The following is a 25353-nucleotide window of genomic DNA, read 5'->3' on the forward strand; positions in this document are numbered from 1 at the left end:
CTGTACTAGACTGTATTGAATTAGCTGGCTCTCAGATCTCCAGTACAGCACTGAGTTCTCTATACTAGACTGTATTGAATTAGCTGGCTCTCAGATCCCCAGTACAGCACTGAGTTCTCTATACTAGACTGTATTGAATTAGCTGGCTCTCAGATCTCCAGTACAGCACTGAGTTCTCTATACTAGACTGTATTGAATTAGCTGGCTCTCAGATGCCCAGTACAGCACTGAGTTCTCTACACTAGACTGTATTGAATTAGCTGGCTCTCAGATCCCCAGTACAGCACTGAGTTCTCTATACTAGACTGTATTGAATTAGCTGGCTCTCAGATCCCCAGTACAGCACTGAGTTCTCTACACTAGACTGTATTGAATTAGCTGGCTCTCAGATCCCCAGTACAGCACTGTGTTCTCTACACTAGACTGTATTGAATTAGCTGGCTCTCAGATCCCCAGTACAGCACTGAGTTATCTATACTAGACTGCATTGAATTAGCTGGCTCTCAGATCCCCAGTGCAGCACTGAGTTCTCTATACTAGACTGTATTGAATTAGCTGGCTCTCATTTTATTAAAAAAAGAGGGTTTGAAAAAGGCTGCCGCACTCGAATACATGAGGTTCCAGAGTATTCTTTGACTTCATTTAACTGAACTGGCAGCAATAATCTTTCCTGCATTCACAATGCCTGACGTATAGACCCATCGTTTATCATTCGAATAGTGTAACACAAATGACCGTCCGTCGCATGGTGAAGAATGCCTCTTCAGTTGCTCCAGGACGTTGCAAACCGCTGTTGCGTTGAGCCGACAGAGTAGTACAGCCTTGCTGAGCAATCCTACTTCATAGAAACCTTGCCATTGGCTCAAAGGAGAAAGGGTACTCCACATGTGTGCACTGCTCATTAGGCCTGGTTTCAGTGGAGAGAATCGAAAGGTTAAGTTGTTTTTCAAAACCTTTTTGTTCTGGATCTCCTGTGTGCTGCTCTCAATGGCTCTTTTAACAAAGCAGAGAAACATGAAGTGCCCCCTTTTGCCTTTTGATCCTTCATTTCACCCGATCAGAGCAGTCGCCAGTGGTGGTCGCCTGTTTGTTTTTTCTTCCTGAAGATGCGCTGCCGTTGAAGACCCTGACCCCTGCTGGTGAGATGAGGTATAACGCTCTCTAACGAGCAAAGAGCCTGGTTCACATTTCTGTAATTGATATACAGATTTTTTTATTTTTTTTAAATACTGTAGATGGAGAACGTTTCAGACAGTAGTCATTCTCTTAGATTTGTATTCAATTTAATATTTTTGCCGTCGCCTTCCCTTTTCATGATGTCTTATTGCAGTTAGTCCAATCCGTGGAATAATCACAGAGCGTCCGTGGTGTCGCCCGATCTGATTGAGATCAGTTGATTTGAATGGGACATTATCAAGGAAAAATCACTCCCTAGGAATGGGCCAGTAGGTGCCTACTAGCCTCCCAGCAGGTGGAGTCGGTCCGGATCAAACGCTTTAATGGACGTCAGGTGGAGTAGCCACTAGAGAGCGCTAAACAAGCAGTGTTGAAATAATAGTAAAAATTGCTTTATTATTATTTATTTCTTAGCAGACGCCCTTATCCAGGGCGACTTACAATTGTTACAAGATACCACATTATTTTTACATACGATTACATTATTTTTACTTACAATTACCCATTTATACAGTTGGGGTTTTACTGGAGCAATCTAGGTAAAGTACCTTGCTCAAGGGTACAGCAGCAGTGTCCCCCCACCTGGGATTGAACCCACGACCCTCCAGTCAAGAGTCCAGAGCCCTAACCACTACTCCACACTGCTGCCAGTAACAAAGTTAGGTTTAGGGGTAGATATGAGGGTAGTTGTAGACATTAGGTTTAGGGGTAGGGGTTAGTAGTCCTAGTCGGTACCTACTGGCCCATTACTATGGGATGATTTTGCTTGATAACGTCCCATTCAATCGACTGATCTCAATCGGATCGGCCTCTGTGTACATTAAAAGAATCCCTAACCTGTATTAATACGTGTTACAATTAAACCTTTAGTACCGTACTGTGTGTGTGTGTTTTTTCTATTCCTTCATTTCCATTTAATTGGATTGAAACCCTTCCCAAGAAAGTGTGTGAATTAGAAATCTTCAAGGCGGTTTGTATCGGTGAGGAATGTCCTTTACAAATCATTTAAGGATCAAGCCTTTGAGTCGGAAGGCTTGAGAGAGAGTAAACTTGAAGCTTCTACATGAACCTCTTGAATTAATGCTCTTGTTGGTTTGGAGGCACTGTAAGTTGCTATCCTGCCTCAACAGCAATGGCCAAAAGTTTTGCATCCCCTAGAATTTTAGTATAGAGACCTCATTTAAAAACATCATGTAATCATGTAAACTACAAAATGATATCGCAAAAAAAAAAGTCTACGTTAGCCATAATAGCAGTACAGTATTTCATGTTAGATTTCGAAATGTCACATTTTTCAATCTGTCCGTTTTTTGTTAAGTATATGGAAAACCGCGGTAGGCAGGTTTCATTCGACTTTATGAAGCAGAACGAGTTCGTTCTATAGGGTGGTCGTAGCTGTAGATTTCTCATCTATGGTTCACTCTGAGTAATCAGCGTGACTGGGGTCTGGTGATTGGAGCTGGATTCTCCGTGGTCTGCTTACACCGCAGACAGCCCCAGAGACCAATTAGATGTCTGGAGCAGCCTGTGTGTTTTTAGGAAGAGACTGTAAGTAAGCAGAGTGAAGACAGAGGCTGTGTTTGCAGTGGTTTGTGAAGCGTTCAGACAATAGTGGCAATGACCTACTGGAGGAAGTATGTGTCTCCCCTAACTGGCAGCTGCCTGGCTTCCTCTAAGTCCAGCCCCATTCGCTACACACTGGACAGGCTTTCCACTTCCCCTCCTCCTGGTCCCCAGTACTATAGACAGGGGTTCAAATGAGTGGTGCCTACAGCTGTGACCAAGAGTTGTGCATCACTCTGTAGAATAAACTGATTTTGCTTCATAAAGTCGAATGAAACCTGCTGAGTAATGTTACCTTTTAACATATCGACCGCTTTGTAGTTTTCCAGATACTTAACGAAAAAGTGAAATGTGACATTTCAAACCCAATCGTTTTTTTGGAGCCAGTGTTGGATCATATTTACTGGAAACGTGATCCAAGAAGGAATCGGAGAGAGCTGTTCTGTAGAAGAGCTCTGTGTTGGTTAGTTAAACAGAGAAATATCAACAGCAGCGTCCTGTGAGATTACACAGGGCCAGTGAGGGAATGTGGAGACAGCTGGGGGAGAGCAAACAGCCGCTCGGTCAGAGAGGAGTCATACCCTGGAATCCAGACCCTGCTGCAGAAACGACTGGGTAGCGACGCTCTGGCTTTCCGTGAGCAAAGCTGCACTTCCCAATTTCATTCCTCAGGGACTGTGAACTCGGTGTGTGGTTTTTTTCCATCTCAGTCAAGACCTCAGTGTTAGAGTGTAGTGTTTCTGAGTTACCAATGCTAAAAATTATAAAAATATCAAAACCAGCTGATCTCGGGTTTGACCAGATCACAGTCTTCACACCAATCCACAAGGGGCTGGAAGTTGTCTCGAGAGATCAATTGAGTCATATTTCACACAAAAGATGTTGATAGAGGAATGCATTGTCCAAGTTCATCCCACGCATGCTCAGTCAGACTGCGATTTGGGGATCATGCTCCTCAATCCGTTCATGCACAGTAGTTCCGGCAGAAAAGCGCGAATGCTTGGTCTTGTAAAATGGCATTAAAGCACTGGGCACTTGCCTTGCCTGCTTTCTCTCCAATCAGGTGTGTGGTGTAAACTAACAAGGCGATGGACTCAATTTCAAGGTTCATAGCAAGTGCACAAACCTTACATCTTGAGGTTTAAGTTCTTCCATGGTTTATAACTCACACCAGACCTGCACGCTCTCCTGGGATTCAAAACTACTTTCATGCAGTCTGTTATTTAAAGTGACTACAGCCAGCAAAAAAAAAAAACCCCAAACAAACATAAATCTTACCTGTTCCATTCGCTGCACATACTGAGGGTTCAAGTGTGCAGTTTTGAAAGAAACACATGCTATATGTTTTCATTTTAAAACCTAGTACTTTCAGGTTAAAGAAAGTTCTTGGTTTCTTTGCCTTATTCTCCGGTACTATGTTGCACTTCCTGTGTCATAGTCATAGGTCTTCTGGGTCTAAGCCTGGCAGAAAGCATGTGGGTCAAACAGGGGAAGCAGCTAATGGGTGAAGAACAGAAAAGAAGGCGTCGAAGGGGACTGCACTCTCCAAAAGCATGGCTGGCAAACAGATATCTCTAACCAAGTCTAGCAAAAGTTTTAAAATAACAATACCTTTTGCTAGAACACATGTTTCTTTCAAAACTGGCCATTGGAGACCTCTGTAGCCAATGAAACTGCAAAAGAGAGATTTTATTAGCTTCATTCATCTTCTGTGATTAGGAGCCAGGAGTTTGATGGGAAATAACCCTGTCTGTGGTCTTTGTGATGCAATAGTTAGAATCCGTGCTTGAGGAAAGACATAAACACAGAGACGATTGTCCCAAATTGTTTAGGTCTCTACTCAAGAATTGCTTATTTTTTGAGTTGCCCATGAAGTTGTGTTTCCTGTTTATACCACACTGGGGGGACTTTTTCTCATCTTATTTCCTCAAAAATATTTGTGTTAAATGTGTGTGTAAGATGAACAGCAAGCAAGCCACAGTATTTGACATTTTGACCAGGGAGGAAACCCAGGGGTCAGCGATCAATGGACAAACACTTCAGTGGTGAAGAAGCATTTTAAAAGTTTTTTCAAGCACATTAAGTTTCACAAATGACCCGTTGAAATTGCCTTGTGATCTAAAAATGTCGCTCAAAACTCATTTCAAAATTGAGTAGAGGAAGACCTCTAGTGAAATTGTTTGTCAAAGAATATTATTTTGCTTCTTTCAGTATTGTTATATACCGTTGAGGGGTTTTGTAGATGTGGAGGAACTAGCGACCGCTAACCTGAAAGAGCCTCCTCCTTGCAAAGGGAGATGGTTTCAGGAACAGGGTTTGTCTGTGAAAATGCAGGGGATGGGTACCGTAATTCCTGGAAGATGCCGAGCGCCCCATACTCAGAGTGCAAACGCTGTGAGCATGACAATGGATCAATTACGCATAAACTGTGCACTTCTTACAAGGTCGGACCATTTCAATATACATTTTTCGGTTTTAGCATTTTGAGTTTGTTCTATAGGGTGATGCAGAAGCCCTAGCTGTGCAGTGTGCGTGGGGCGTTTGGAATTCAGTACCGTGGGTTGACAGAATGTATGGAGTGATGCACAGTGGTGCATTGTCCTCCCCCTCAGTTTTGCTTTGCTGTAGTTCTCGTAGTTTAATGGGGGGGGGGTTCTTGTTGTGCATAACATCAGAATCCCTCGTGTGCCCCCCCCCCCCACACACACACACCCCGCTCTGCTACACTTTTATTGCAGCCCTTAGTCTTCAGTTAACAGCAGAACACTGTCTGGTGACGGCTTCCCACAGCCAAACAGCTTTCTGTCTTTGTTTGGGTTAGGAGTCATAAACCTGTCGCACAGCGCAGTCAATTACAAATACTAAAATATTTGGACAAGCACGGCTGGAAATGTATTCGGTGACCATTTTCGTAGTCCTTTCATATCAGAATTTATAAGTAACTGTATCAAATTGGTACGATGGAAACCAATCCATAAATGAGGTCTGAAAAAAAATAAAAGGCCTGTTTTTCTCCGGTAATTAATATGTGGGGTACCATCAAACCACATAGTGTATTGATGATGACATTTTTTCCATCCAATTTAAATTCAAGAATATTCAGAGTCATGTTTTCTGTCTTAATTGCATTAAAACTGAGATACCATCCATTAAACCCATTGTAAACAAAATAGTCATAATTGTAAGCTTAAGAACTTTCCAATTTAAAAAAAGCAATTTGATGTAAGGGGGTCCAGTAAGTGCAGGTGCATCTTCTGTGTTTGCAGTGGTAGCATGGATGCGTTTCTCTCACTGATCCTACTTTTTTGTATTTTCCAATTCCAGCTGCCTTTCTGGGAGACATTGCCCTCGATGAGGAAGATCTGAAAATGTTCCGCGTGGAGCGGATTGCAGATCTCTCGCACCACGGCAGACTGCACAACTCCAGCGGTGAGTCTGATGCCAAGGGAACTCCAGGCATGAGCTCAACGCAGCGTCTCTTAAAATATAACTCATGTGGTGGTGTATGGTGCCGCCCCTCTGAAGACCCCTGCTAACCCATTTGATGAGCCGTTGGTAAAAGAAACTGCAATACCTCGTTCATTCAGCCCGTTTCGTTGCTGATACTCATGGTTTGAGCCCTAATAAAGTATATTGTGTAGCCACCATCTTTCTGCTCCAGACCCAGTGCTTTCTTGGTTGTGTTGGACAGGGGCTCCTTTATCTGTCGTCTCTGCTAATTGCTTTGAATTCTGTGGTTGTTTTGTGCTGTGGGCTAATTTGATTCTACACTGTGTCATACTAGCTTGTCTTGAAGTCATATTCACTGTGTGGCTCACCTGGTAAAGTAAGGGGAGCACGGGTTCCATGTTGATTCTGGGATGGGATGGGATGGGGGGGGGGATATGGGATGGGGGGATGGGGGGAGATATTTACAGTTAGCCATGTCTCTGAAAAGTTATTTCGTGTTTGGTGTACCTCTGGTTTCACAGATCCTCAATCAATTAGAATATTGGGTAAGAATAAGGCAGTTGAAGATTAGTTTATGAAACTAAAGCGATGATTAGTTTTGAAGCTGCTGGTAGCCCTGTGTGTTAGTTAAGCATCAATCTGGAATTTGTGTGTGTGGGTTGTGGGTTGTTTTTTTTTTTTTTTTTTAAACCCTAGTTTTAGAAAAATAATGTTTCACTCGGAGTTCTATTCTTGTTCGGAGCGGAGTTTGTGCCCTGGTCCCCCAGGCTCTCCTCTTGGCTCCCGGCGATGGGAGAGTGCTACCTCCACGGGTAATTAAACTGCAATAACTCCTGCCGGAGGGCTGGCTGTGACAGCCGAGGGTTATGGGAAACACAGGGCTCCTTGGCAGCCAGCCAGCAGATGGAATAGTTGTGCAGCAGAGTTATACACAACTTGGCCACTGGGGGCAGTGTCACGGAAATAATACTGCTACTACAGTCCTAGGACAGGAGGTCCTGGTATTAGTTTCTTGAAACACTGAGTTTACTGCAGGTAGTAAATCTGGCTGCCTTAGTTACGGTTGATTTTCAGAGTGAAAAGAACACCAGAACTTTAAACACAGGATTGGATCAGAGCTTTTAAAGAACTGTTTTTGTTAGTATCTTTTCACTGGTGCTTGCTGGTTTTTTCTATTATCCAGGATGAAGCAATTTGATGTGAAAACCAGGTTGGTTGGTTTTTGTTAGGATTGTATTGGCTTGGTGTGCAGAGAGCAAAAACAAGACCATAAAAACGTGAAGGAAGAGCTGCGGCAGAGTTAGGTTATCGGAGACTCGGGCTGATCTGTACTGAGCAGATCTTGCAATCCTCTTTTAGAAAGGTAACCAAAACCGAGATGAAACTGACGAACCAAAAGTAAAATATGATCAATTCTGACCAAAGCGATGACATCTCTGCTGATGTCTGTAGCACTCTTTCAGGAACATGTTTGAACATTTCAAGCTCTGTAAAAGTATAATTATTTTTATTTAAAAGAAAAAAAAAAAAGGTGCACTTTATACCCCTAGAGAACCAAACTCGCTGTCATTTACAGTGGGTCACCAATACAGATTTGCGCTCTGGCTAAAGAGTTTGAGCTTTTGAGGCTTCGAGCTGGTCTGGAGAGTCCTAAATGGCAGGACTGAGCAGACCCCCCCCACCCCCCCCCCACCTACTCTCTGTCTTTATGAAGTAGGTGGGGTCACCAGAGTTTAAAAGGTCAAACTGTGTTTTGTGAAAATCTGGCAGAATTGAAAGGTCATGTTAGCACATGGTTCGAGTGGCATGAGGGAGTCTGTTTCCGCAAAACCAAGCAGATTCAGAGACAAAAGATTAAATACTGGAGCAGCAAAACCTAGAACCTCTCCAAATGCTAGCAAGCACCGTGAAATAGCACATAAAGTGCTACAGAAAGAATTGAGGTCTCAAGAGAGCCCTCTGTAGGGGTCATCCGGGAAGGGTGGGAGGGTTCAGTGCAGAGCTAGTGTCTTGATTGCCCCCTGTCTCTGTCAGTCACAGGGCCTGGAGCCAATGAAACCAAACGCTACCTCATACGGGAGAGGCGGAGCCAGAGCAGATCCTTGGGACGCATGAAGAGGGCGGCGACCTCCCGCCCAGAAAGGGTGTGGCCAGAGGGAGTCATCCCTTACGTCATCAGCGGCAACTTCAGCGGTGAGTATCCCTGGAGATGGAGGTTTTCATTAGATAGCTGAGGTTCTCTCATGGTCTTGAAAGGGCCAGCTGGCATGCAAGGTCACATGGTCTCTACATACACTAAGAGGCTCCGGAAAACCACTGCAATTGAAACAGGTGTCAGTCATACCCGACGCTTGCCTATTGACTTTGGATACCGGTATCTCTGCCACATTTAAATCGTGTCGGTAGCTCAGCTGGTCAGAAACAACTCATAAAACGAAAGTGGCAAAACTATAGTGAACAGGTTTCGTGGTGTTCAATGAGGGGGGTGTGTGGGATGACTGGCCCTCGTCTGATGAACTGATCCCTTCTGTTTCCAGGCAATCAGCGAGCCATCTTCAGACAGGCCATGCGACACTGGGAAAAACACACCTGTGTGACTTTCATTGAGAGAACGGATGAGGAGAGCTACATCGTCTTCACATACCGGCCCTGTGGGTGAGTTTGGAAAGCTGGCAGGAAAGCGGGAGACGCACAAAAACAGACTGGTACTTTAAGAGCGGGATCGCAAGTTTTTATTTATAATCAACCAAGAAAAAGTAATATTGCTCAATGTTTTAAGGCACAAGGCATCTCACCAAATCGCATATGCAAAATCTCTTGCCTAATTTTAAAGAGGAGATGATTTTCTATTCAGGGATTGCAAGATATTTAGTGAGCAAGTTCTGAGTGAAGTTATCCGGCAACAAACTCCCCATCCCCAGCTGTGCTGCTTTCCTGGAACAAAGAGAACATTTCAGAGCCATTCTGCTTGTGAGATGTCTCGCTCATTTAAAATCCTCAGCATATTTTTAAATGATCTATTCAGAGATAGCAATATATTTAGTAAGTGAAGGGTCTGAGTGAGGAGAAATTGGCAATACAGTTCCCACACCATCTTGCTGTAAATCATCTGTATATTTTACCCATTCAGAAGGTGTAACACATGTAAATTGGAGGTTGGTGTGTGCAGAATGGAACAGAGTGCTTTTGATACAGGGTAGCGCTCCACTCCACCCTTGCACTGAAGGTTTCTGTGCAAGGGCTTGGGGTGCGGTTTTTTTTGGTGTATTGATCTTTCCACAGAGCTGGCACGGGGCTTTAAGAAGTAAATGGTAGGGGAGCAGATTTGTATTGTAAGCTCTGGAGGTGAAACTACAAAGTGATTCTAGCCAGGGCTGCGCAGATTAAGTGCCATTGACCTCATTTGAGGACCGCCTTTTTTTAGAGCATTTTTAAGTGGCATTTTAAATGCTCCCCATTGACTGTATTGTTATGATAACTAACTCTAATTTTGTTACCCACAAACGTTAACTTAAAACTGCATGCATAAAACTGGAGGTGCAAATTTTTTTTTTTTTTTTTTTTTTAAAGCAAAATTAATTTGGTACTTAATGGGTTAATCATAGCCTACAAAATGATTTAAATCTTATCTGTTCTCAAATCCCGCTGGCTGCGTACAGTCTCGCATATGCAGGGGTAGTGACCGTGAAAGTGCAATTTAAGAAGAGCTTGAAATGGAGATTTCTTTACCCTGGGCATCGTGATCCTGTTTTAAAATGAAAGAATTGATGCTGTTATTTAGTTGCATAACACAGGAGGTGAAATCCAGCCCCAATAACCGTTTCCAGTAATTCAGAAACTATTAGTTTTAAAGTACCGTTCGCCTGCAGGAGGACACTAGCAACACAGTGAGAAAACACTGAATATCTGCATCAAATCTGAAGCAATTTCTTAGTCCGATAGACAGTAAATATAGCAGCATGGCTAAGCGTTATGATGTGGGGTTAACCGTATATCACTTCACTCAAAACCAAAAAAAGCAACCCCCAAACACATCCTTTCCAGGTGAAGTGTCCCTCCCATTTTAAATAAGTGGTCCCAATTGCTGCAAGATGCTTTGGTCTCAATGAGTACTGGTTGAATAAATAGTAATGGCAATATTCTTGCAGTACGGGTGCGTTTGTTGAAGGTCCTGCCATTTCTGTCCCGTTCTCCCAGGTGCTGCTCCTACGTCGGACGAAGAGGGGGCGGGCCCCAGGCCATCTCCATCGGGAAGAACTGTGACAAGTTCGGGATCGTCGTGCATGAGCTGGGTCACGTGATCGGCTTCTGGCACGAGCACACGCGCCCGGACCGCGACAACCACGTGAGCATCGTGCGAGAGAACATCCAGCCAGGTACGGGCCACGTATAAGCAGCCATGGCAGGGGGGGGGGTTATGTTACTGACGGGCAATGCAGTTTGCTTTTTATACAGCACTCTACATGCATAGCATCCTAGGGGCACTTTACAGCACTCTGTAAAATAAAAGAACCCACTGGCCAATCAATCCAGCTCAAGAATAAGTTTTAATTTTAAACAGCATTCATGATACAACTTGGGAAGGAGGTCTTGTTAATCTATTTAACAATGGAAGTGCAGAACCGGCAATATTTATAGAGCATGCAGCATGACTGGTAGTTGTTCCACGGGATGAGGAGAGCCGAATAACCCCCAAGGGGGCGGGCGGGCGGTCTTGTCTGTGGAAGGCGCGATATCAGTGCGATTGCTGTTTTTGTAGGACAGGAGTATAACTTCTTGAAGATGGAGCCGGAGGAAGTGGACTCGCGCGGGGAGGGCTATGATTTCGACAGCATCATGCACTACGCCAGGAATACCTTCTCCAGGTAAGCACGCAGCTGCAGGCGGTGTTTCTGGGTCCCACAGGAATAGCCAGGTGCAGTTTTATAATGAGCTTAACCATAGGGAGGGCAGCAGTGTGGAGTATTGATTAGGGCTCTGGACTCAGAGGGTCATGGGTTCAATCCCAGGTGGGGGGGGCACTGCTGCTGTACCCTTGAGCAAGGTACTTTACCTAGATTGCTCCAGTAAAAAACCCAACTGTATAAATGGGTAATTGTATGTAAAAAATAATGTGATATCTTGTAACAATTGTAAGTTGCCCTGGATAACTGCATCTGCTAAGAAATAAATAAATAAATAAATAATAATAATAATAATAATAATAATAATAATAATAATAATAACCATGGCCGTGCAAATGGCAGTACTGTGTTCCTGCTCTGGCAGCTTTATCATTAAGAAAAAGGATGTGCAGATAGTTCAATAAACCCCTTTTTAACGTGTTTTAAAAGTAGGTATTAATTCAAATTGAAAAAAAAAAAAAACCTGTTAAACACGTCACTTGCAAATAGATTTTTTCATTTGCAATCTACACAGTTTTATAAGTGATGACAATGACTCTCCTGGCCAGTGCAGTTAATGCACAGTGATCTGTTAGCTAATCCATTAAAACCACTCGTTTCCTCTGCAGGAGCAGTGGAGTGTATAGGCTTGTGCTTGTTATCCTTCACTGGGGGTGTAATCCCTTGTGAAGGGCATGTAGTGGAGGCAGTCCCATATGCACGGATGTGTGTCGCACCTCTTATATTCCATATATCTGGAGAACCACTGATCCAGTTGTCATGAAACTTGGGGCTGTATGGAGCTGGCTGTTTGTCTATCTGTCTGTTCATCCATCCATTTGTACGTCATGCATCTTTGCATAGACCGCTATGGCCAGAAGTTTTGCATCACCTAGAATTTAAAAAAAAAAAAACTATATGACAATAATTTTAGATCTTTTATTTAACATCATGTAATCAAAGAAACTATAAAATGTTATTGCAAAAGTCTACCGGTAGCCATAATAGCAGTACAGTATTTCATGTTAGGTTTCGAAAGGTCACATGTCAGTTTTTGGTTAAATATGTGAAAACTCCAAAGCGGTGTGTAAATTCAATATGTTAACGTAACATTATTCAGCAGGTTTCATTCGACTTTGTGAAGCAAAATGAATCGCCTATCAAATTGTGATCAAACGTTTCGTTGCTAATTCTTATTGACTCTGTTGTGTTTGTGCTGTTATATGGTGCGTCGGCTGGTATTGAGCTAAACTTTATCTTAACCTTCTCCTGTGTCACCCAGACAGTATATTATAGTTCTGTTCAATTAGATTAACAATCTATAAACTGCCTTCAGTGGAAGAGCCTTGCTTTATTTGAAACCTTTGGCCTGAATTCAGATGGTGTTCTAGTTGTCAGAATCATACCGTACCAGTCACAAGTCTGTATCCTACAAACAAAATGATAAATGTTGCTATAAAAAAACCCTGCAAGAATCCTATTGCCAAAATATTCATTGTGTCTCGTGGCTATCATGTGATATCATGTGATATCTCGGGACATGTTTGTTAGTTTTTTAATGAAGCTATCTCCTAGCGGTTGTATGCTTGCAGTACAGCCCCCCAGGGCGTGCGGTTGTGAGATATCGTTACTCAGGCAGGTGTAGGAACTTTGCTTCACCTCGGGTCTCACTGCGCACCCAGGACGTGACAATATCCCACAACGGTACACGCCCTGGAGCGATGTACTGCTTAGTTATCTATGGGCACAGTTTAAACGTGGCTTGACCCGTTGATCCATGTTTCCAGTATGGTAAATAATCCGTCGCGCCCTTTCTAAGCACAAACTCTTACTTTCCGTTTGATTTAATATGAAGCCGTCTCTTCTTTGTGTTACTACCTCTTGTCTTTTTGCAGTTGCTTTTATTGGATGTTAATGGTTCACCCTGTAACTTGCTTCATAAAAAACTTGGCAAATTTATTCCGTGGACACAAGTTATTTTACAGTTAACTTGAATCTTTTTTTTTTTTTTTTTTTACATTTTCTGATCTAGCCTGCAGATATCTACAGCAGGCAACAAAACACTTAAATAAATAAATTGAAAAGGAACCACTTGGCGTTTTAAAACTTTAACATGCTGGGAGTATTCAGATCAGAAAATCCATCTTAAAGCCCGCCTTCACTATTTTGTATTATTACTGCAACATTTCTTTGTGTGTAAGGCTGGTACGTGTACAGCCTTTCAATTGTACGTGGAAATGACTTTATTGTATGAAATGCATTGATTTACACTGTGCATTTACTACTGTGGAAGCACTAAGGCTAACATGTATATTTCACCCAAGTGTTTCTGACAACAGCTAAACCTTTTGGCATAATTCGATACATTCAACACTTAGCTGATGTTTAAATGTATAGGGCTGGTTTCACAGATCCTGTTTAACTCTAGTCTTACCTAAAGTAACATTAGGTATTCCAGGATTAGAGCTAATTGGGGGGCGTCTGGAAAACCGGTCGTGAAACTCAAAACTGCAAACATGATTATTATTAGTTTATTTAGCAGACGCCTTTATCCAAGGCGACTTACAGAGACTAGGGTGTGTGAACTATGCATCAGCTGCAGAGTCACTTACAATTACGTCTTACTCGAAAGACGCAGCACAAGGAGGTTAAGTGACTTGCTCAGGGTCACACAGTGAGTCAGTGGCTGAGGTGGGATTTGAACCGGGGACCTCCTGGTTACAAGCCCTTTTCTTTAACCACTGGACCACACAGCCTCCTAAAAACGAACAACATTTCAATCTAGAGGGGAGCTTATTGATTGACCATTATAAGTGCAGAACAACAGCCCTGAGTGGATTCTGTTCAATAAGTGCCCCCTCTTCGGACAGCAAGATCAGGAGATTTGGGGGTCCTGCCCCTGGGCGAGGAGGGGGGGTTGGGGGCCCATCTGCAGAGACTGCAGAGCTCACTAGTATGCTACCCGAGGCCTCTGTTGCTGTGGCCTGACTTGATATGTATGGCAGGCTCTTTGTTGGCTTGGACTCGCTTTGCAGCCATCTGGTTTCAGACTCAACGCTGGCTTCAGAAACTCCTCGGCAGCTTCCAGTAGATTAGGATACTGGACAAGATCCCATCCAGCACTGCGTGGAAACGAAAGAGATGGGAATGCCCCCTCCTGCTCTCTCTCCGTCCCCTCGCACTCACTCACTCACTGTGATCCTGTCTGCAATTACTTTATTTTTTAAATTTCTTGTATATTTTTTTTCTTCTGGCTGCCTTTCCTCCTTCCATCTGTACAGCAGCACACACGTTTGGTATAAATAGACTGTCCCTCGCATGACCGCTTCTTCAGTTTTTGATTTGTTGTGCGTATGAAAAATGAGCAATTTGTCTAATTTTAATGGATGACTTAATAGGCCACGCATGCAATTCATTTAAACCAGCAAGAGAAAAGGAACACAGAGCCACACATGATAAATGCGGGTGACTTTTGTTTAGAAGTTGTTTGAGATGCCTAATGCACAAAGCGGTCTAACGTTTTCACACATGGGTGCCTAATTTTTCGACATCGCTGATTGCTGAGCGGAAATAGAAATTCTCCCATCCAGAGGTTTTCATGCAGGCAGGTATATAAAGGATATAAATGACACATCTTGAGGTGTTCTAGCACATTTGCACACTGCTGGGTGTTCTGGTTTTCCGTATGGTTCCCCTGTGCTATACCATGCTTTGCTCCCATACCTTGCTTTTGTTTTTACGGTTCTGTTTTTAAGTACTTGGCTGTGATGAATTAATTTACCATGTGTTGACAACGCGCGGCTTTGCTCGGCAATTCTTTAACAGCCTTCCCTCTTCCTCTTCCTCCTCCTCCTCCTCCTCCTCCCCCCCCCCCCCCCCCACGCTGTTCCTCTATCGCTGCAACGTTATTGGAACCACTGTCCCCCAAGGTAATATCGCAGTGATTTGTTGCTGAGCATTCTCCCTCCTTCCCTTCCCCTCTCTGATTGTGGAGCTGGGTTTAGGGCAGAGAAAGAAAGTCAGGCCAGCTTGTGCTGATTACCAGGTCCTGGGAAAATGTGGACCAGATGTGTGTGTTTTTTTTTTTTTAATCCGTTTAACATGTTTTTTTTATATATTTATACTGATCATTTTTTAGGGTCTTCATTAAAACGGTGTACCCAATGAACCGACAGGGTGTGTCTGTCTGCCACACTCTACGTGGCGAACACGATAACTGCCATGAATTTGCACCCATCTGCCTCAAAAGTTAGCCCAAGTTGCTGCTTTAGATTTAGCAAAGAGAGTAGAAGCAGAGGATAGACATGGAAGCCAAGTGAGAAAAACAAGCTAGGAAGCACTGCTCTACACAGAGGGTTATAAATGCATGGAACAGCCTGTCAGATGAAGCGATAGGGTCTGAAACACAAAGAACATTTTAAAAAATCCACTAGATTTACCATTTATTTGATAATATGTACAGCCTTTGTGTATCATTTCAGCCATTTCACTGTCTGAATGGACTGTTACTAGTTACCTAATTACCTTACCAAGACCATGTGCATTTGTTCCCTTTTACTTAAGCAATGAAACCCTGAGGGATTTATCGTCTGGTAATTGACTACTCCAGGCAGGGGTGCTACGCAATACTATAGCCACAAGGAACCTGTACAGTTACATCACCTAGAATTTTATTTAAAATAAATACATATGAACATAATTTTGATCTTTTATTTAACATCATGTAATCGAAGAAACTACAAAATAATATCCCCAAAGTCTTCATTCTATAGGGTGATGCAAAACTTTTGGCCAGAGCTGTAAACCGTAGCATGACAGATTGTATAACCTTTTTCAGTGTGCTGCTTCCCTTCAGCTTCTCTGCCTGCGTGATCCGTATCTCCCACTAGATCTGTGGAGAACTTCACAGCTCTGTTTGGGGAGCCAAGCCAAGCCAAACAGAGAACTGCCAAGGCGGCATTGTCTCTGTTGACACTGATTGGTTACTCTCGTTGCCCGGCGGCCAATGGGAAGTCCTCGGAGGACCAGCAGAGGAACAGTGTTGGCAGTATAGTTAGTGTGCGCATCTCCATGGCAACAGAGTGGGAACAAATCCTCCTTCTTAAATTGAGAAACTGCAGATTGTCAAGAGGATGGAAAAGAGTGGAATTCATGAACGCTGTAAGCCTCGCTCGGAAAGACGGTTGTTCTAAATGATTAGAAAGTCTTTATCAGTCTGTTCTAACCCAGAGTAGAAAGATTGACTGTTTTAACACATTATCTCTTATTTTGCCATCTCAGAGTTTTTTATATTATTAAAAATAGTTTTAGATTGAGCGTTCTGCATGATAACCAGACTACCCGAACGTGGCACAGTGCCAGATATCATTAAAATACAAATCCATGTTTGCTTGAATGCGTGATCTCACATAACTACATGCTCAAGACCCTGCGGAAGTATTTAATTTGCTAGAATCGCCAAACCAGTTACTGCTTTCTCTCCCTCAGTCATGTGAAGTAGGCCATCAGTTTAATACTAGCTATCATAAATTATACCTCAAGTGCTGTTCTCTAAATGCTTGCTCACAATCTACATCTAGTGTCTGGGTTACTGTGTGCGTTGTACGACACCCAAAGGATTAACTGAATTTTCTCAGAAAACACTATGTACCCAAGTATAAGCCCACACGGCTATGTGTGTGATCGACACAGTGCTAGTTTTGCCCTGAAGAGGGTCCAGAGTGTACGGGCTGGTCTGATGGGGGTTTTTAAGCACTAATCTTTGAGGAGTGGTCCCGTCTCCCTCCAGAAGAAACGGCTTTCATTTTGTGGAAGAGCAGATGTCCTGCTCAGACACCCTGTTGAAGCCACTTGCTTTCATTCTTCTCTTCTGATTTTTAGAGGCATCTTCCTGGACACCATCCTGCCCCGCTATGATGTCAACGGCGTCCGGCCTCCTATTGGTCAGAGAACAAGGCTGAGCAAGGGGGACATCGCCCAAGCAAGGAAGCTGTACAAGTGCTCAGGTACGCGCCTTTAAATCCTGTCTCTAGTCAAGCCAGGAAATCTCGAGGCTTCCAAGATGGGCAGGACAGCCCTAGATATACACAGTGTTTGACCATACTGGCGAACAACGTGACAACATACAGGAAGGCTATAAAAATCAGGTGAGGATTAAACTGCGGTGGAGGTTTTAGTCGCCAAATCGCTTTACCGTTTTTAAAACTAAGATGCCCTTTAAGATTGCACAGTTTCAGACAACAGTCAACAATCCGAGAACTAAGGAAACAGGCCTGGAAAACATCTGCGCTTAGAAACTTCATGCGAGCCAAATCTCTCCCGCCATCACATGTGATTTGTTATTGAATGAAATGCTGCCTTTTTAAAAGTCAAAGATCATCTAGCTGCTTACTGTTCTGATGAGGCTGTTTAGCAATAGTCAACAGCCGCTCAGACAATGTGACAGTTTGAGCTTTTAGCTGGGCTATTTTAAGGGCTGCTTTTTATTTTATTAAGTGTTGACAAACGTTTATTTTGAGCTCGGGGTTACATGTGAAGATCTTTGTAAACGAATGTAACGGCAGTGTTTCGGATCCTGTTTCTTGTCGGTGAGACGAGCCCGGCTCTTTTGCATAGCGGTTAAGACTCCTGCTAATAAAAACCAGATTTCATTTGCTAAACGTGACTACAGAACAGTGTATCTCTCCCTTCTTTATTAGGTAATGTAATATCGGGGTTTATTTTACTGGAATATAGTACAAAATATATTTAACTGTTAATTCGAAATTAAAGAGAATTTGTGTGATTTTATATATATAGTGGACAAAAAAATGGAAACCCCAATGTAAAGTCACTTAATAGGGCGTTGGGCCACTATGGTATCCCGCTCTGTGGAGTTCTCAGTGGACCGTTTTTGATGAAACTGGCTGCTTGCGCCCCAGGTTGAAATTTGCAGTCAATTGATCTGCAGTTGCTCGTCTGTTTTGGCCTTGCACTTCGAATGAATGCACGGATGACACAATCCTGGAGTATGCGCTTCCGCCCACTGTTGACATCACCTTAGACACCGCTGCTCGTGAAACATCAGCAGGTTGAGCTGTCTTGGTCACTGAAGCTCCTGCCAAACGCGCCCCGACAATCACCCCTCTTTCAAAGTCACTGAGGTCTCCTCTTGCAGCCATGCTAGCCTTAATTATAGGCAATCAGGCCTGTCCAGCATTTTTATACATGACCCTAAGCATGCTGGGATGTTATTTGCTTAATTAACGCATGAGCCACACCTGTGTGGAAGCCCTTGCTTTTCAATATACCCTCATTTACCCAGGTGTTTCCATTTTTTTGTCCACTACTGGCAACTGCTGGCATTTATTTCTAAGCTCTGGCTGGATTGAGGCAATGTATTTTCAGCCACTAAATCTTACTGGAGTAATGTACAGGAGAATACAATTCCAGTCACAACTGATCCACACAAAGGCTTCCTTCAGAGTTATTTTGGAGTGTGAATACATTCTTTGTCGGGGTAGGATTAGGCTACAGTTAGTTTGCACAGTTGGACTGCATGTCCCGTTGCCAGCGGTTTAGATTTATTTTTCATCAGTTTTTTTTTTTTTTATATAAGCCACGCATTCTTTTAACAAGGGCAAAATCTCCGAGTGATAGCGGCTCTCGATTTTTGCATTTCCTGGAGATGAATCGTGGTCTCCTTGGGGGAAGCTGTGGAATGTAAACACAGTGCCGCGACAGGAAGTGTGCCAGCCTGTTCCCAGAAGGATGTAAACAGCGATATTAATCTGAGGCCAGGAGGGAGCTCACTCTGTCACAGAGAGAGCACGGAGGAGCCTGGTGAGCTAGCCACAGCAGAAACGAGCCAACACAACTCTCGTTTATTAGGGCGTGCTGTTCGGTTTGCTGTCATTCCAGGCACCGTGCAGATTTTACAAGCATGGCGGCGTGCTGCACGCAGGGCGTGTTAAACACAGCGAGCTTGAGTACAGGTTACATTTCTATCACAACCTGCATGAATACAATCGAGCCTTTATTTATACTTGAGAAAGAAATCTGTCTAGAGAAATCACACAGTCAAGAGTAGAGGCCGGGATTCTGGGGTTAGACGAGATGCATTATGAATGTGTGTGTGTGTGTTTTTTCTCTCTCCTGATTGTTTAGTTGCTAGGTTAGTTAGACAGTTCAGTCTCCATGCATCAAGCCTGCCCTGGATTAGAGGGAACATTTCATTCATCACAACTGAGCAAAATGGAATATAAATTGTAATAAATAAATAAATGAAACCTGGTAATTGTAAAATGAAACATGCTCTTAATTGAACAAAATTGGCGTTTTCCATTTTGCCTACCAACTTTAATTACCTCATTTTTGACACAGGCTTTAGATACAAATTTAAAGGGACACTAAATTAGTGTTTATGGCAGTTCCTCTAAATATTTTGGGTTTTTAATCAGCTGTTCTGAGAATTTTGCAGGACCCTAGCCACACCTAAAAGCTCTGACCAATTACATAAAAAACTTTTGTCTGTTTTAAGATCTCTGAGCATATGGCAAACTGTAACCCTTTAGTTTAAAAATGCTTCCTTTCTCTCTCTCTCTCTCCTCTCTCCTCTCTCCTCTCTCTCTCCCTCTCTCTCTCTCTCTCTCTCTCTCTCTCTCTCTCTCTCTCTCTCTCTCAAATTACAGCACTGGGTAGAAATGTGGCAAATCTTAATTTAATGTCAACAGATGTAAAGTGTTACACACCAGTCAAAAAAATGTAAGATCCAATTACAAATGGGTGGTATAGAACATAGAACTAGAACATAGAACTAGAATAGAACTAGAACATAGAACTAGGACAGGCCCAGCAAGAGAAAGACCTTGGTGTTGTAATAGACCCCTCCCTGTCAGCACCCACACAGTGCGGGGAAGCAATCGAGAAGACAATCAGAATGCTTGGGCATGCAGAGTACAAATCCGAGGAGGTCATGACGAGGTTTGTACGATGCGCCGGAGAGACATTGTGGTCCCGCAGAGTCCAAAGAAGGGCCACCAGACCGATCCCAGCAGGGCTGAAAGGACTGAGCTACAAAGACAGGTTAAAGAAATTTAATTTATTTAGCCTAGAACAAAGAATAACCTGAACCAATACTAGAAGCACAGTACAGAAACCAGGACCTGAGGACACAGCTGGAAATGAAATGGAGACAGGAGACGCTTCTTTTGAGGAATGGGTTACCTAGCCATGTTGCTGATGCTGAATCATCCTTGGGATCCTTAGACATGACTTTAAAAATTGTATTGATTTTATGAACAATCAGACGTGTGCTCAAGGTCACTGAGTACTGCTGTTCTTTGCAAGGATTTTTTTTTTTTCATTTTTTTTTCTATTTAGAATTAACAAAAGCACAGATACAGGAAAAAATACAATTGTAAGAAATGTCACTCGCACAATAGCTTGATTTGATGTTTTGGTGATTTCTGAATAAAAAATATATATATTACAAAGAGTAATAGAATAATTCAGATTATTAACCTTGTACAAAACGGCATTCTCATGGAATACATCAGAAATAGAATATTTAAAGTTTTATTTTAAGTAAAGTTTCTGTCTGCTAAAACTTTGCTTTCTGTTAGAATATGAGACACCCCACACACGACTTATTAAAAATCAGAGAGACAAAAATTAACATGAGCTTTGATCTGCTATTAAAATGTGTTCTCAGTCTCAGACCTGTGCCACGCGGTGTGTTCTGTGCACGGGCGACAGCCATACTCAAGATGGCATTTTAGCGAGTCCTTAATGGCTGATTCCTCGTACACGATTTACATTTTTATTTGAAGGGATTCCTCTCTGAATATTATTTTAAATGGTTTACAATCGTGTTCAGTCTAAAAATAAATAAATAAGTTGACGCAAAATTCTTACTTGTACTAAATCAAATAATTACTTAGACGTACTTAAAACTAAGACACAATTGGTTCTATCTATAAAATCTACAATGCTATTGAATTTTTAGAGGCCTGCATCTCTCTTGTTTGTTCCCATGTTGCTGAATTAACCAGATGCAATAGCTTTATGAAGCATGCTTCCCATGGAAGACTAATTACATGGTCTTTGATATAAGTGCCAATTAAAATACTTGATCAAATTTTTTTTTTATTTTTTTTATTAAAAGGATTTCAATTAAAGCTTTGATGGAAGCTTTTGGAGCCTCATTTTAAATACAAGGAGTTCTGCTCTTAATGGGCGTTCTAATTGTGTTGGTGCTTTCTTTCCATGATGTGTAGCGTATCGTGATAGAGGTCTCTATCGTTTGTATCATGATACAAGACCCGAAGCACAGCCTGGCTCCTTGTAGGATGATAAATGGTTCTCGAATGAAAACTATGTGTGTTTTACAGTTGGTCTGAATGCATACCCTCCCTATCTCAATGTATTTAAGTGTGTTTTTTTTTTAACAAAATAGTCTGTCGTAAAAGGATCATTTGATTTTATCATGTATCCTGCAAGTAGTAAATCTGGGCCAGGACATATATCGTGATGCATATAAATTCGTGCTGCCTCGAGTCTCCACTGACCAATGGCGTGTCTCCCTCAAGTCTACCCTGACCAATGGCGTGTCTCCCTCAAGTCTACCCTGACCAATGGCGTGTCTCCCTCAAGCCTACCCTGACCAATGGCGTGTCTCCCTCAAGCCTACCCTGACCAATGGCATCTCCCTTGAGTGACTCTCCCCTGACCAATGGCACGTCTCCCTGGAGTCTCCTGACCAATGGTGTGCTCTGTGTTGCTTCTGTTTTGCAGCTTGCGGCGACAGCCTCCAGAACAGCAGCGGGAACTTCTCCTCACCCGGCTTCCCCAACGGATACTCGGCCTACATGCATTGCATCTGGAGGATCTCCGTCACCCCTGGAGAGAAGGTGTGCTTCCGCTTGCAGACTCGCTGGAAAGCAACGCCACAGAAGGGTTGCTTTTGCATCGTAGTTGTAGATGGGGGCAGCAGTGTGGGGTAGTGGTTAGGGCTCTGGACTCTTGACCGGAGGGTCGGGGGTTCAATCCCAGGTGGGGGACACTGCTGCTGTACCCTTGAGCAAGGTACTTTACCTAGATTGCTCCAGTAAAAACCCAACTGTATAAATGGGTAATTGTATGTAAAAATAATGTGATATCTTGTAACATCTGTAAGTCGCCTTGAGTAAGGGAATCTGCTAATAAATAAATAATAATAATATGGTGCCCAGTTCAATGAGTTGTTGCCCCCCTCCCCTGTTAATCCCGGCCTTCTCCTTGTCTGCAGATCATTCTGAACTTTACCTCGATGGACCTCTACCGCAGCCACCTGTGCTGGTATGACCATGTGGAGATAAGGGATGGCTTTTGGCGGAAGGCTCCACTGAAAGGTAAATCTCTACTAGAAAGACCAGAGGTGTTCGATTTTTAATAATTCCACAGAGTGGAATATATTGGGAGTTTTTTGTAACCTCCGTCAGTTACATGGAGGTCGTGCTTCATTTGATCGTGACTCAATCCCTTTCTATTACGTTTCTTGGATTCTGTCAGCTGTTTTATTTTTTCCACTTATGTCATTCTTGGTTGTTAAGTTATTTCAATCTGTTTCAAATTGGAATGAACTGCAGCAAATGTGACACATGCAAATGTGATTTAGACTCCAGCATTCCTGAGCACTCTTAGGAGTGTGATATCATAGTAGCTGCCAGCTACAAACACACACACACACACATATACAGTGTATCTCTGACGGGATGCTGTTTGCGTTGCAGGACGGTTCTGCGGTGATAAGCTCCCTGAGCCCATCATCTCGACAGACAGCCGGCTGTGGATTGAGTTTCGGAGCAGCAGCAACTGGGTGGGAAAAGGATTCTCCGCTGTGTACGAAGGTGAGAACCAGGATCCTTCCTTCACATGCAGATCAGATTCAGCCCTGCTCCTTTTTGACATTTATTATTGAGTCATTTAGCAGACGCTTTTATCCAGAGTGACTTACAGAGACTAGGGGGTGAACTATGCATCATCTTCCAATAGGACCTTGTTTGTTTTACGTCTGATCCAAAGGACGGAGCACAAGGAGGTCAAGTGACTTGCTCAGGGTCCCACACAGTGTCGTGGCTGAGTGGGGATTAGAACCGGGGACCTCCTGGTATCAAGCCCTTGTCTTGATCAGGGCGGTCACAAAATATTGTGATTTTTAATAGAATATCAGCCAGCAGCTGTAATTCGAGAAAGGAAGACCTGGAAGGTGTGGGGACAGTTTCATACAATCCTATCACTTCAACAGGAATATGAAAGCTATGAATTTTGTACTTGCAAGTTGTGGAGTTTTTGTCTCTCTTTGAATCGGTTTCTCGTTGCTGTCCTGAAGCGATCTGTGGCGGGGAGGTGAAGAGAGACAACGGGCAGATCCAGTCTCCTAACTACCCTGACGACTACCGTCCCAGCAAGGTCTGCGTGTGGAAGATCTCCGTCTCGGAGGGCTTCCACGTGGGCTTGACCTTCCAGTCTTTTGAGGTAAATCCAGCCTCTGTGTCTCCAATCCCTCAGTGACACAGTCAGCCATTGCTCATGCACCAGGGGGCGGAGACTGGGAGCAAACCAGCCACCCCCCGCACCGCCAGTGAGCGCCTTAACCACTATGCAAAAGAGCCGGGCTCGTCTGCACGCGTGTTTTTATATAGAGCTTTTAACCTCATCTCAGCGACAGGAGACCGCAATGGCAGTGCATCACGAAATACTGCCTGTGCACGCACACACACACACACACACACACCCTTTGGTGTTGATGCAGTGTAGGCGGTTAAACCAAGTCTATGCTATGCTATGAGATGAATGAACTGTGAGATGACAGTGTGCATTGATCAGTTTTTCCCGTCTGTACCGTTCGGCTGCTAGCAGCATGTGTAAATGACACAAGCCAGAGGTTACTCTCTGCTTTCTCTGGGTTTGTTTTTTTTAACCAGTTCTGTGTCCGATTGCATGTCGTACCCTGTTTCCTGCAGATTTTTTAAGCAGGAGTCTCTCCCGTGGAACTTTGTCAAACGATTTTTGAAAAATCAAGGTCCATTATATCCTAAGCACTGCCATTATTATTATATTTCTTAGCAGACACCCTCATCCAGGGCGGCTTGCAATTGTTACAAGATATCGCATTATTTTTACATACAATTACCCATTTATACAGTTGGGTTTTTACTGGAGCAATCTAGGTAAAGTACCTTGCTCAAGGGTACAGCAGCAGTGTCCCCCACCTGGGATTGAACCCACACCCCTCCGGTCAAGAGTCCAGAGCCCTAACCACTACTCCACACTGCTGCCCGTAATCTACTAATCATCTACATTAGCTGTAACCTTCTCAATAAAAGTCAAGCAGGTTAGATGAGCACAACCTCCCTCATCTGAATCCATATTGGCAATTCCCTATAATACTGTTGCTGAACAAATCGTCTTCAAACTGGCCTCCTTAATATTGCTTCCGCCATTTCACGTGTTAAGGCATAAAAGTAATAGGTCTATAATTACCTAGGTCTCTCCTTATCTGCCTTTTTAAATACAGGCACAACGTTTGCAAGCTTCCAGTCTCGTATCCAGATCACGCTGCCTCTTGCAACAATGCTGGTGCCCTGATTTGAAACTCACTTGGTGGGAACAGAAAACCAGCATTGTTGCAGGAGGGAAGAGGATACGTACAGCCTGACTTTCTTGTGCAACGCATTCTCCTGGTTCCTGACTGCGTAGAGACTCTCTCGTTGAGCGCGCTTGAGTGCGTGTCTCCTCAACGTAGACGCAGCGATGGCAGCGCGTTGTTCTGCACAGTGTAGCGCTGCTTGTGCTCCCCTCCCGGTTGTTTCGTTTTCAGATCGAGAGGCACGACAGCTGTGCGTACGACTACCTGGAGATCCGGGATGGCATCTCGGAGAGCAGCCCCCTGCTGGGCAGGTTCTGTGGTTACGACAAGCCCGATGACATCAAGACCAGCTCGAACCGGCTGTGGATGAAGTTTGTGTCGGACGGCTCTGTGAACAAGGCGGGCTTCGCTGCAAACTTCTTCAAAGGTGAGAGATTCAGACAGGATGAAGCATCGGCCGTCTCATCAGAGATCCTTTTTTGCTATGGAATTGGTTTCACTTTTTAATGGAACTAGGGGTGTTTTGGATTTAGTTTTATAAAGCTTTAAGAATTTACGCTTTTACTCGCATAACTAGTGACAAGAAGAGCTTCAATAGTTGAAAATAAAGGACTGTAATATGTGTTTGAGACTACTGTGCAAATGTGTATCTGCAATAGACACATACTTTAT

General features: G+C 43.4%; 1 protein-coding gene across 2 annotated transcripts in view; it reads left to right on the forward strand.

Moving 5' to 3' along the window:
• The window catches only part of LOC117397969 (bone morphogenetic protein 1), a 41810-nt gene that overhangs the window by 9826 nt on the left and 6631 nt on the right, over positions 1-25353 (forward strand). The window contains exons 2-12 of one of the 2 annotated variants that reach the window (XM_059013589.1): positions 6064-6168; positions 8224-8382; positions 8727-8844; positions 10387-10565; positions 10949-11054; positions 16953-17077; positions 21846-21961; positions 22339-22441; positions 22823-22939; positions 23422-23567; positions 24913-25108. In XM_059013589.1, the coding sequence (XP_058869572.1) occupies positions 6064-6168; positions 8224-8382; positions 8727-8844; positions 10387-10565; positions 10949-11054; positions 16953-17077; positions 21846-21961; positions 22339-22441; positions 22823-22939; positions 23422-23567; positions 24913-25108 (1470 nt within the window). The remainder of the gene's footprint in view (positions 1-6063; positions 6169-8223; positions 8383-8726; positions 8845-10386; positions 10566-10948; positions 11055-16952; positions 17078-21845; positions 21962-22338; positions 22442-22822; positions 22940-23421; positions 23568-24912; positions 25109-25353) is intronic. The other variant, XM_059013590.1, reaches the window with a different exon arrangement.

The sequence above is a fragment of the Acipenser ruthenus genome, chromosome 46 (assembly GCF_902713425.1).
Source record: "Acipenser ruthenus chromosome 46, fAciRut3.2 maternal haplotype, whole genome shotgun sequence".
Classification (NCBI taxonomy): Eukaryota; Metazoa; Chordata; class Actinopteri; order Acipenseriformes; family Acipenseridae; genus Acipenser; species Acipenser ruthenus.